Source organism: Rhagoletis pomonella, unplaced genomic scaffold (assembly GCF_013731165.1).
Source record: "Rhagoletis pomonella isolate Grant_MI unplaced genomic scaffold, Rhpom_1.0 Rhpom_scaffold_00081, whole genome shotgun sequence".
Taxonomy (NCBI): domain Eukaryota; kingdom Metazoa; phylum Arthropoda; class Insecta; order Diptera; family Tephritidae; genus Rhagoletis; species Rhagoletis pomonella.
In genome coordinates, this window is record NW_023458635.1 from 55,331 (window position 1) to 69,410 (window position 14,080).

General features: G+C 36.5%; 1 protein-coding gene across 1 annotated transcript; it reads right to left on the minus strand.

The window, feature by feature from the left end:
• Positions 1-7,563: 7,563 nt before the first annotated feature.
• LOC118749906 lies at positions 7,564-8,811 on the minus strand (the record flags this gene model as incomplete). The annotated part of the gene is given in 3 exon segments (XM_036484673.1): positions 7,564-8,272; positions 8,471-8,550; positions 8,642-8,811. Coding segments are annotated over 3 exon segments (339 nt in total), but the record flags the coding sequence as incomplete, so codon positions are not given.
• Between the last annotated feature and the right edge of the window lie 5,269 nt (positions 8,812-14,080).

Below are 14,080 nucleotides of genomic sequence, written 5' to 3' on the forward strand. Positions count from 1 at the left end.
GAAAAATATTTAAGGACATTTTAGTTCGAAAATAATTTTTAAGAGGGTTGTCGTCTGTTTTGAAAGTTATTTTTTGAAATTAAAAGGAGATTTAAAATTTAATGAAATGAAAACCGACACCATGCGAGTCCTCTCATCACTGAGAAATGGTTTAGATTAATCAATAGGAATATTTTTAGAGGTTTTTGAATAGGGTTTAACCTGTTTAAAAAATTTAATTAAATATTGGCGTTTTGACGCCATGCGGGCTCACTAGTTTATGTATATAAAGGGGAAAATTACCAACAAAAAGTAAATAATTTTCAAATAGTCCTCACAGAAAATAAAACGCGAAGTGAATAAAGTGGCAGAGTTACTCTAGGAGTGCATTCTGTAAAGTGAATTATTGTTATACGATATTGATTAACTACATATTACAAAAGGGGAATAAAATAAAAATATTTAAATTCATCTATGTATGTTGTCTCAATCAAATCAAAAAGGTATAAGTTATTTTACTATTTCAATGATATGTTTGAGACCAATTGAAGAATCACATTGGAGTTCAAGTTGAGAAACAGTTCTATTTTCATACAAAGAAAAATGCCCCTGGGCGAAATCGGACCGTAACCACGCTGACTTCCCATATAACTACGGTGACCATATTAACCAACGTAAAATAAAGGACATTTTTGTTCAATGATTTGGGAATACGTACATAAAACTTGGCTGATAAAACTACCTTACCCATATCGTAATTTAAGTCAAATATTTACCAGTTAATTATATTATTTAACTGCACAAGTTCCCCTGCTTTAGCGAAAAATTAAGCCAAATCCTTTTCAAGGACTTCGCCATCCTTTGCTACCAAAATGCGTTTACCATACTGCACGATGAAGCCAGCACAAGTGGTTCAAAATTGGAATTTAATGTTCATAATGCACCGCAGCCTTAATTTTTCAACCAATTTTTACTAAAAACAAAAAAAAAATATTTATTTTGGTGAACATTTTTTTATACCATTTCAAATTTTTTTTTGTGTATTTTTTTTTGTTTTGGGAGAACCGTACAATTGCTTTTAACTAGTTTTTTTTTATGTAACATTTATTAACTGCAACACGAGAATACATTTTCTTCAAAATTGCTACTTTATCTGCGTTTTGCACTAAACAATTTAATATAATCAAATACAAGTTCAGAAATCAGGCTCAACTGGTCTCTTGCAAACATCGTAAGCTTTCATAAAAAAAAAAAATTAATCATATTAAGTGAAAAATGAAGGCTCCAGTGAATTACGAACACTAAATGCCAGTTTTGAACCACTGTCCAGCAGGGGGTTTATTGTTCACTTTCAGTGGAACTGGAAACTCAGCATGCAACACGATCCTGGGCACAACTTTCCCTGAGCTTTATAGATTGTACAAAGATTACCGATTAAATAGAAACGCTCAAGTGGGGTGCGAAACAAACTGGCGAAGGTCTTCAATATATTTTATAAGGGACATTTTTATTTTTCATATTCTGCGTTTAAAAATTTATCAACTCTGGAATTATTAACTCTGAAATACGCAGAGCCGATTTAAAGGACAGTTTAAGAAATAAAGGACAAAAGGCGTCCTTTACTTTGAAAAAAATTATAAAGGAAAGGGCGTTAAAATAAAGGATTGTCCTTTGAAATAAAGGACGGATGGTCACCGTACATATAACGGTAGTTTTCAGAAATACGAAAACTGCGATATCTTAGTAACTACTGAAGCTTATTCACTGAAAATTGATATTTACAATGGTTTTTAGGTGACAGGTAATAAGATCAACGGAAATAAGGTCAATTGACTTTCAAACATTAAATTTGTTTAGCTTCGCGGCGGCGCGCGTCAGTGCTCCCCCCGCGTACCCCGCGCGACCGGCGCGCACCACGTCACGCTACGTCGCGGCCCCCTCCGGCCCTCCCTTCCCCGTCTCCCGCCATGCTGTAACGCATGTAGATTTATTTTTTTGTATACGGTGAAATAATATTTTTATATATTTTAAACATCGAGGGCTTATATTCAATAAAATACCCTCTATCTGCACACTTTTCACAAAGATGAGATTATGATATAAAAATCCACCTAAGCTTTAACTGTCACGGGTGATATTAATGCTACCTTCTATAACGACAGGTTAATAAGTCCCAGATGGTTTCTAAAATCACAAATTGCAAATTGCAGATAGAGGGTATTAATGAATTCAAGCCCTCGATATTTCACATTTGTATATTTGTAAGTTATTAGAAGCAGGGATGCCAACTTGGCTCAAACCGTGCCATTTGTCCCTATTTTACTTCAAATGGCACTTAATTTTTCAATTTGGCACAAAGTGCCACAATTGGACTTTTGTAAAAAAAATTACATTGCAATACATTTTTGTGAAATCCTTTGCGTGCACTTCTTTTTCCCAACTAAAATTTTCTAATTTATAAAGGCTATTCAACTGGTTTATCTTATTTTATCATTGCACTTTTGTTTGGGAAATGTAGCTTTATTTTATTGCTAAATGTGAATGATTAAAAGGAATGACACCTTTTCTGGCACTTTTATTTTTCTATTTGGCACATTTTGGCACTTTTTTATCCTCAATATGGCACCTCATAACTAAGGATAGTTGCCAGCCCTAATTGGAAGATTTCTGCTGTGTTTTGGGGCAACAACTTGTCTGCAGTAAAAAAGCATATAATTTGTTTTTCAAAAGTGTGTGAAAACCAATCAATTAACTTATATGATCTCGGTTCCGATATTAAATAATCAATAATTGTTTATACCCGCATTTTGGCACATTGGCTCGTTGAATGTGCCATCTAATAAATAGTGTCGTCATTCTCCTTCGCTGGTTTTAAATGATGTCACAAATTGCTGGCGGAGACATGAATACAGTGTAAGAAAATTCTTTTTCTATAATTGTTTCCTTATAGAAAAGTTGGTTTCTTTTCCACCTTAGATATTCCGAATTGGTTCAAAATATGCTAAAATAAAACACAGAATTCTTTCAGTGTTCCTGCGGGGGTTTTGGACATGGACTGTTTCTTCAATTTAATAGTATTCGATTTATTTTTGTGGAAACGAAACATGTTTTGCAAGTTATGGATCATTTCTACACTCTTTCTTCAAATATTTCTCGTATTCCAGCTGTGCGCAGGCGTTTAGTTTTTCGCATCGTGTTTTTACATATTCGTAATTTAATTTTTTTTAATAAAATTTGGCAATAACCTTTTTCATCTATTAAAAAACAACACTTACGGGGCAATGTTTATTGTAAGAACAAAATTTTTTTCTATGAATCGACATACTTTAAGCATTGTTGACGCTATTTCCATTTGAATGAGGAAATAGCGCCAATGACTTTATTTCCAAATTTTTGTTGACTTTATTTCGCTTTTGAAAAGGTAATAATGTCAATTGACTTTATTTCCCACCCTGGTGCGACGTTATTTCCATTGACCTTATTACCTGTCACCTGGTTTTTAGACGAAAAATAAGAATATTAGAAATTTTTGGAGAATGGGCGTAGCCACGCCCACTTATGATTACTTGTGTATAACTTAGTAACCGCTACACCAATTTCTCCCCAACTTTGCACAGTTGTTCCTTGGTACAGTACGGTAATTTAGAGAAATACGAAATCTTCGATAAATCAGTAAATGCAGAAGCTACTTTATTCGAAAAATTCGTTTATGATACAATTCTGGAAAATGGGCGTGGCACCGCCCACTTATGACTAGGTATGTGTATCTCGGTAACCATTCGATCAATTTGTACCAAACTTGGTAAGATTATTTCGTTTGCAACATAACAGCAAAACGTTAAAAATTATTGAAATCGGACTAAAATTACGCCCACTTTCATATAACGGTAAATTTCATAAATGTTTGAAACTTCGACATTTCGAAATTTAAGGACGCTAATTTACTCAAAATTGATACTACCAACAATCCTTTGAAAAGAAGTAACATTATTTGGAATTTTGGAAAATGGGCGTGATACCGCCCACATATGACTATATAAGTTTATCTCATTATGTCTAACTGAACGTTTTAAACGTAAAACCACCCTGGTTACCACGTAGCTGTAGTTTTCGGATTCTATAATTTTGGTGGTGCCTCGGAAATGGTCCCATACTAATTTGATTTAGATCCGATCATTGGATCATGAAAAATGAACGGTATTGTTAAGTTTGTCTATGAGAATATAAGTCGGTTTGGTTTTTTTGCTTACAAATTACTTGTTCTTTTTTTAGTGTTGGGTTCTCCGCTGGCACAAAAGTTGTAAAGGGAAATCTAATCTACGGTAAGTTTAGACGTCTTATTTGAGACACCATGTCGAATTTTTCAAAACGTCACACTGTTTTTGATGGATGGCGTCTATGTGACCATTTTGACACCTTAATCTTTGTAATCCGTCCTATAGAACTTTCGCCATCGTTCTGTAAAGGTTGACGTGATGTGGAAATGAATTTTACGCCGCTTCCCTAACATCGTTATGTTTGGCACGCTCTCGTTCGTGATCTAAGCATCGTACAAAAAAAAAATGTCCGTACAAAAGTTGTGGAGAATAAAATTCTATACAACTTTGGCACTTTAATGTGCCAGAAATTGTTGAAAAATGGCGAAAACCGTGACAACGTAAATTTTTTCGGCGTTTATGCTAAATATTTACAACATTTTTTTTTCACTTATACATACATATTGTCGTTTAAGGTACAAAACCGCATATCGTCATTCTGCAAAACCGCGTGACTGACATTTGCTGCCAAAAATTGGATTTGCTCACAGAAGCTCTTGGCTTACTCCTTATCAATTCGCGCTGAACTATGCTAGCCAGAAATGCGATTGCTTTATAAAAAAGAGAACCATTTTGAAATATGAGTGTTTTTACTCTCTAGAAAATAATTTATTCAACTTCACATACGCGGTTTTGCATTATCTTGATACGCGGTTTAGCATTTTGTTGATACGCGGTTTTGTACTTTAAACGACGATATGTATGTAATATAAAAATGTGTGAAATTAAATTCTCTACAAACTTGTATGTAACAATTTTTACGAAAAATGTAAAATAAGCTTGCAAATCGCAAAAAACCAAACAAAAAAAACAAGTAAGAGCAGCGCTGTCTTCGGCTATGCCGAAGGCTTCATACCTTTCATGAGCATCTGAAAATTTTACTTGTAACAGATTACTGCATTTGAATAAATTTATATATTCGCAGCAGGCATAGATAGAGGAGATACATATATAAAAAATCATATCTAAACAATCAGAGGTATGGAAGATATACCTTATAAAGCACCAATCTAAGTGATTTTCACTGCTGTGTGATCGGTACGTAAATCGGTAACACAATTTAATGAGTTTAGCTTCCTACATAAAGGAGATACATATATCGCAAAAACTGGTATCTGAACAATCAGTGGTACAAGAGATTAAGATTATACAGCACAGATTTGACGATTTTCTCAGTAGACTTTGTATTATTATTTAAAAAATAGCTTACGAAATTTATCGGTTTTAGCTGTCCAAATAAAGGAGTTTTACAGTAAAACCCCACATCTGAACAGTCAGTTGTATGGGGGCAATAAACAGGTTATAGTGACCCGATCTTTGTTAATTTTACTGTAAACTTTCTGTTGATAATGAGTGAAAATAGTGCGAAATTCCATGTTTCTAGCTGCATAGATGGAGTAGTTATAACAAAAATTCGCATATCTGAACAATCAGTTGTATGGGAGCTATATGTAAAAGTGACCCGATCTTTGTTATTTTCACTGTGTATTCTGTTGTTAATGGGTGGAAGTATTGCTAAATTTCATGTTCCTAGGTGCATAAATGTAGGAGTTATAACGAAAATTCCCATAACTGAACAATCACTTGTATGGGAGATATATGTTATAGAAACGCGATCTTTGCTATTTTCACTATTCTGTAAATAATGAGTGAAAACGGTGCGAATTTTCATGTTCCTAGCTACTTAAATGGAGGAGTAATAACGAAAAATCTTATATCTGAACAATCAGTTGTATGGGAGCTATAGGTTATAGTGACCCGATCTTTGTAATTTTCACTCTAAAATTTCAGTTGATTATGGGAGGAAGTATTGCAAAATGTCATGTTCTTAGCTGGGTAAATAGAGAGGTTATAACGAAAAATCTCATATCTGAACAATCAGTTGTATGGGAACTATATGTTATAGTGGTTCGATTCTTCTGGTTCCGACAAATGATTAATACATTATAAAAATACATTCACCTACCAAATTTCATCCGGATATCTCGAAAACTGAGAGACTAGATTGCATACAAACAGACGGACAGACAGACAGACAGACAGACGGACATGGCAAAATCGACTCAGCTCGCCGTTCTGACAATTTAAGTATACATTTTAATGGGTCTATCTCTTCTTATTCTGGTACTTACAAACATTGGACCAAAGTTATAATACCATTTCATGCTCATGAAAGGTATAAAAAATCGAAGATGGCGGAATGTTCCCATGTGAAGTTTAGGGGCAAGACTGTGGATTAGAGCTGTAGCAAACCGTATATATACGTTACTGAGTAACGGGTACAACCCCTGACTCGAAGTAACGAATCATAAGAAACCAACAAAAGAGAGAGAATTGAGAGAGCAAAAGTAACAGATGAACCTGCAAGTTTTACTGGATTTTTACTGGATAAATTTTTACTAGTAACTATTTGCTAGTAAGAAAAACAGCTGATAGATTGATGCTTAATGCAATTCACATTACCAAAAGAATTGTTTGTGGTGCTTTTAGAGTTGCAGTTGACAAAATAAACCTATTTAAATATATATTAAGACGGGAAATACTATTTTTCTTAGAAGATTGCATCGGAAAATAACAAATTAATCAGCTGTTCATAAAACTTGCAACTTCTTACTGGTTTTGTGTTTTCGTACTTTCTTGCATATTCCTCTCATTGGGAGTAAATATTGACTTACTCTCCTAAATTTGGTTACTGGCAAGTTATTGGATATTTTTTGCTGGAGAATACGAAAACACAACTTTTAGATATAGAGATCGCTTAGCGAAGTTCGCTACTACAATTTTTTTCTTCGTACGAATTTGATCTAAATTTACTGGGCTAATAGTTGGTGGCCGCTGCGGTGTGGCGCTTCCCCTTTATGGACAGCATCAAGGCGCACGCCACAAATCGAAGGAGAAGTTCGGCCAAACACTAAAAGCCTGATTATGGCAACTTAACTTAATTTAACGGTACGTAGAACTTAGAGAATTAAAATGAAACAGATTTCGACGTGGCATTAAGTTGCATTAAGTTTCGGCTGTTCAATTATAAGCAACACCCATTTAACAGAATTTTTAAGAGAGAGCCGTAAGTTACGTTAAGTTGCCATAATCAGACCATAACCCATGTGTAAGCACCAATCCATTAATATTATTAATAGTTTTCGAATTGTTTTTCCCATTTTCTGTCTGTTTCACAGCTTGTCGAAAGTTACTTGTTTTGTACCGCTCAGTGCGCTTAGGACATTTGACGTGATTCAGCCCATGTGTATAAATAAAAATAATTGCATTGATTTTGTCAATTTGCTAAAGTGGATTCATTGTTGTAGGTATTGAATTTATCCACTAAAGTAAAAAGTTATGCATTTATGTATACCTATGTAAGTATATATTAACCGAAAATAGCTTGATTGTTTAATCGTTCGAGGTTACTGGTCTAATCCTTATTTGCTGGAAGTTTTTTTTTTTTAATTCTAACATTTATAACTATAAAGTTACTGGTTTCATATGCTTCAATATGAATTTTTATTATGCAGTGTAATTCTATAACACGCATATTATTTTGAAAATTTCGTTTAGGTTCTTTTATTAGCTTTTGGCTTAGTTTTCATTTTGATATTCCTTTCATTTTAAATTTTTTATCAAAAACAAATTTTCAAATTACATACTTATACACATACATGGGTGTCTATGTATGTATGTACATATTCAACTGCCAATAACTTAAATTTTAGCACTTATGAATATTTAAATTTTTAACATAATTGTTTGCATGAATTTTTGAAGACACAACAGTTTCGGGTCCAGTTCCAGGAAGTATAATTTCATGTGATTTTGTTCCGGTTTCTCCTCTTCTCTCCACCATATTGTAAGCAGTAAAAATAGCTTTAACCAATGTAATGGTTATTGTTAGGTCTTGAAGCCATCAAGATGCGTCAGTTGTGCGGAGGTCTGTTGAGTAGGGGTCGGTTGCCCCGATTCAATGCTTTCTCTATGTACTGTAATTGAAGAAATTGATTTTAATCTGTCATAACATTTTTAACGGTGCCTAAAATGAAACTAAAGCATTTTGGAAGCACATGAAATTGGAATAGACAAATTTGGAAAAAATTGACGTGTTTGATTAAAATCATTTGCCGAATTAGTCGTATAGTGGTGCGGATTATAAGTTGAAAAGCAGTCTGGCGACTGTATACCTGCAGATTGCATACGGTTGTATAAATTCTTTTTCTTCTTTTTTAAGATGAAATCCAAATTATAGCCATCTGAATTCGTTCTGTCAATTACAGTTAAATAGGAAAATCGAGTGTTATTTCGATGTACATATTTGGCTGTATGCAGATTTTTATATGTTCATAAAAACTCACTTTTCAATGCGGTTCATTCCCAATAAATCCTTGAAGGAGAGATATATTTTGTTGAGTGTCAAATTTGGTAGTCCCTGTCCCAAGAACCGAACAAATTTGACCTGCTCACACTTGGGTAAGCCACTCTCATGGAAGTCCAAAAAGGGTCTATGATCGGAAATCTTATATTCCTGCATATATAAAAAGGTGATACAAAGTCATATTATAAAGTCATGCATGCATTTGTATATGCATAATATCTATATATGTATATACATATAACCAAGGCCGTATTTAGGGGGGGAGGGTTGTAGGTTTTCTTTGTGCAATATTAAAAACATTCAACAAACTTTCGTACAAATTTCGAGCTTTTTTAAAAATTCTAAAAAATCAACCGTAATTTTTAGCCATTTGAAACTTGTACTTTATTCTACTAGAATTCAATGGGCTACAAAATTGCATACTCAGAAACTAATTAAAAACTGGAAATTTTTACGAAAATTCGTTGAATTTTTTTTGAATTGCATAAATCTTTAAGGCAGTGTCACTCGATTGGTACATTTGTACAGATTTGTGCATTTTTAAATTATTGGGCTATTGGTACAAAAATAAAAAAATTGGGACAATTTTTGTTTTCGTAGTCAAAAGCTTGGTAAAAAAATAACCAAAACTAAATAACAACAAAAATAATATTTTAAAACTTGTCAAAATTTGGTGCGGCTATAATTTATTCGACTACTGTATATAAGTTACTATGATTACTCGGCCGTGTTATCATAGTACCACAATACCACTAATATTTGACTTACAAACAAAATACGGGCAGAAATTTCAAAATTTCAACCCTGTTTGTGTAAAATATTTTATTTTTATCAGTAATTTTCTTTTAATCAATGTATGTTGAAATAAAAGTGTAAATAAAAAAAATATTTTGTCAGCGGCATTTTGAAGTTAACATTCTAGTTGGGATGTAAGGAAGAGGTCGAACCTTCTCAAACTAACCCCGAAGAAAGTAGGAGCACGTAATACTGCCTTAACAGCAACTTACACTTAACCCGGCGGTCCTTACCACTTTCCAGCCAAATCTCTCTTACTTTAATAAAGCCCCTTTACCAAGAAATGTATGTAGAATGCAGAGCAGTTGTTGCTGAGCTCTCTGATAAACAAAAAATTTTCAGGTAAAAGTGTCACCGTTATTTTTATTTTTTTGAATTAAAAAAAAAAAATCGTGCCTTTTCATGTATTTTCTTTAACTGCACCTACAAACTAGGCCATACTTAGTAAATTTTTTATGTAAAATACTTCCAGATAGTTGCTTCTCCAAACTCAAATGCAATGTAGTTAAAATATATTAAGGAACCATCATAAAATTAGGACTAATTTGGGATTTTTGATATTTTCTTCCCCAACTTTGACTCTGGTGAAAAAAAATGTACTGAGCTATAACTTTGCATTACATAAAAAAATTGCTCATTTAATAAAGATTTCACAAAGGTGCCACTCTTACTGTTTCGGATAGAAAAAAAGTTATATCCGCTTTTGTGGGTAAAGGACTGAGACACGCTAGAATGTATTTAATAGATTTAAATTTAAGTTGCTCTTGTTACCGACCAATGGCATGCTAAATAGTATAAAAGGTTCATTATTACCTGCTCCTGACATTATTTTATGTTACTTACCGGAATTAGTGGAAGTGGATTTTGTGAAATTGGACCCTTCGAACATTGTGTGATTAATACTATGACAGAGAACACGCAGTATACGTCGCATGAATATGCGGATATTCACCTAATTTATGGTGAAGCTTGTTATAATGCCAGAGCTGCTCAAAGACTCTATGCAGAGTGATACCCCAATCGTCGGCATCCGGGTCGTGAAGTATTCGCCCGGACCCATAGAGAAATATATGAAGGTAAGTGATTTTCACACCTTTCTTGTTTGCTTGCTTGTTAACTATCATTTTTCACTTTTTTAAGGTCGCATACCTGGAAGGCGTGGCGGCGAAACAGGACGTCCTGCAACGGTAGATGTTGAAGTTGTGTTAGAGGAAGTGGAACTAGGCCCATCGACTTCAGTGAGAATGATGGAAAGACGGACGGGAATACCAAAAACTACAGTTCACAAAGCTTTAAGAGGCCATTGATTTCATCCCTACCACATTCAATGTGTTCAGGCTCTACAGGAAAGAGCTTACCTGTCGAGGGTTAGATTTTGCAGTGAAATGTTGCGAATGCATGAATCAGACTCCAACTTTTTTAATAAAATAATTTGGAGCGATGAATCATCATGCAAACGTGATGGTTATTTTAATTACATAACCTTCGCAGTTGGCAGATAGACAATCCTCACGAAATGAGAAAAGATCGTTCGCAGTACCGGTACAAAATAAATTTAGGGTGCGGTATTTTTAATTGTCAGATATTGGAACCTGTGGAACTGCCGCCAGCGCTCAACTCTTACAGTTATTTAGAGTTTCTTGAAGAACGGCTTCCAACTCTTTTAGAAGATGTACGCTTAAAACTGCGGCGAAGACTATGGCTGCAAAATGACGTGTGCCCTGCTCCCTACGGGCGTGAAGTAAGAGTTCATTCAGACGAAACTTATCCTCGCCGATGGATTGCACGATACCGGCCAATCACGTGGCCCGCTTGATCGCCAGACCTGAATTCATTAGATTTTTTACAGTAGGGCTGTCTTAAGGACATAATTTATTCAAAAACAATTAAAAACGAAGAGCATTTGCGGGAACAAATAAATGGAGCTGCTGCTGAGATAGCCCAATTGAGTTTAAGATCTCTAAAAGCGTATTTTTTTAAAAGGTGCCGAGCACCAAGAGTAGAAGGTCGCCAATTTGAGCATATTTTATCAATAAATGAATAAATTTTTCTTCAAACAACTTCACATAAAATATTGATAAATAGATATAGCCCTTGTTGTAACATAAAATAATGTCACGAGCAGGTAATAATGTACCTTTGTACTATTTAGCATGTCATTGGTCGGTAACAAGGGCAACTTAAATTTAAATCTATTAAATACATTCTAGCGTGTCTCAGTCCTTTACCCACAAAAGCGGCTATAACTTGTTTTTTTTTTCAATTCGAAACAGTAAGAAAGGCACCTTTCTGAAATCTTTATTAAATGAGCAATTTTTTTATTTAATGTAAAGTTATAGCTCAGTAAATTTTTTTTCACCAGAGATAGTCAAAGTTGGGGAAGAAAATATGAAAAAGTTAAAAATCCCAAAATAGTCCTAATTTTATGATGGTTCCTTAATATATTTTAACTGCATTGCATTTGAGTATGGAGAAGCAACTATCTGGAAGTATTTTAACGGCTCAGGGAGGTTGTTTTATGAACCTCTGGACTTCTGCTGTGCTGTGGCGCGGGTTCATCCGCAAGCATATGTCTGTTCGAATGCCCGCGACGATGACACCCTATTAGGAATTGCTTGCGGAGCATTGTTTTATGTACCTCAGTCGGGAGCATATGGCCCTCGTCGTGCAGGTGATGTTGCGGCGACATCAGGAGGCATCCTGTCGATGTCCTGAGTGCATTATTTTGGAAGGTGTGCAGCTTAAACCACGACGTCCTACTATTCCCCGGCGACCACACAGCCGTTGCAGAGCTCAGAACCGGCAGGTCAATTGCCTTGAACGTTGCCAACAACGTTTCTTTGTCTTTGTCTCAGGTGCTGCCGGCTAACGACTTGAGGACGTTGTTGCGGCTTTGTACTTTGTTGACAATTGATGTTGTATATGCCGAGAAGGAGAGCAGAGTGTCCAAGGTTACTCCAAGGATCTTCGGGTTATTCACCGTCGGAATTGGTTCGTCATCGACGTGAATACCCAGTTGCAGTCTGACCTCCTTTGTCCACGTGGTGAAAAGCGTTGCTGAAGATTTTGTAAGGGAGAGGGTTAGGCTCCGTGCAGTCAGAAAGAGAGAAAGCTCGGCGAGGTAACCGTTTATTTTCGAGCACAAGTCATCAATTCCATTCTCCGACGCCATTATCGAGCAATCGTCAGCATAAGAGACAATCGAGACTTCCTCTGGTGGTTGAGGGAGCTTAGAGATGTAATAGTTGAACAGTAGTGGGGAAAGGACACCATCCTGTGGAACCCCCTGTTTTATTTTCCTAGGTTTGTTCGATTTGTCTCTAAAGATTACTGACGAGTGTCGACCTCTCAGGTAATTCGCCGACCACCGTTTGAGTCCCTGTGGGAGAGAGGAGGTCTTTATGTCTTCTAGTAGCGTTGAGTGGCTGACAGTGTGGAACGCCTTGGACAAGTCCAACGCTACTATAATATTGCTCTCATAGAGGCGGTTTCGGTTAAGGCCACGAGTTATCTGGGTATTTATGGCTTTAAGTGCTGTTGTTGTGCTGTGCACTTTACGGAACCCATGCTGATGCTTCGTGGTTTGTGTAGTGCGGGAGGAGTAGGACCTATATTGTCTTCGCTACCGGGGAAGGGATAGTTATCGGGCGATAGGATTCTCATTTGTTGGACGGTTTTCTTGGTTTAAGCAGTGGGACCACTCTCCCCATATTCCAGATGTCCGGAATGATGAGAGCGGCCTTAGCCAGGTTGAGGACCTTGGTTAGATAGTCCACTCCCTCAGGACCCAAATTTTTTAGCATCAGCATGCAAATTCCGTCGGGTCCAAAGGATTTGGAGGCTTTCGCTTTCCCGATGGTTACCCTTACCTCGCCGCTGGTGAAAACAAGAGGAGCACTTGCTTTGTGCAGCTTTCTGGCCACTCGACATTTGCCTCTGTTCACCGGAGGATGCAGATGAACTGTCGGCTAAAATAGCTCGCGCTTCGTTGGGTTGGACAATGACCTCACGGTTGATCAAAGCTTACTCACACCAAAGGCGAAGTTGCAGGTCTTCAGATGCTCTTCCCACTTCTTCCGCTTATGTACGTTCACTGGTTGCTGAATCTCCAAGTTGAGACGCCTGATACGGGGATTTCCGGGATTGGCCTGACGAAGGTTGCCACGCTCATCGTCTAGGACACCCGCTTCAGCAGGAAAATTTGGACGGGGGTCCGAAATGCATCCTGGCGGAATGAAGCGGGCTGCAGCTGTACTGACAACCCGGCGGAATTTACGTTCACCTATGTGAACTTCGGTTGGTGTAGGTAGGGAAGTGAAGGTGCTTTCAGTAACGTCCGTGAAGCCTTTCCAGTCAGCTTTGGAGATGTTGACATAGGTCCGGTGATGCGCGGAAGAAAACTCGGCAGGTTTATCAATCGAGATGACTATGGGCAGATGGTTTGATGCTAAGGTTAGCATACGTCGCTGACAACTGTTACGTCTGGCGAGCTGCAGCAGCTGCCCATAATTCTGGTGGGTGCGTCGTCGTTCATTGTGCAGAATGTCGAATCGTCTATCTGTTCAGCCAAGTGTGTTCCCTTACGATCGTTCGACAGGCTTGAATGCCAAAGATCGTGGTGCGC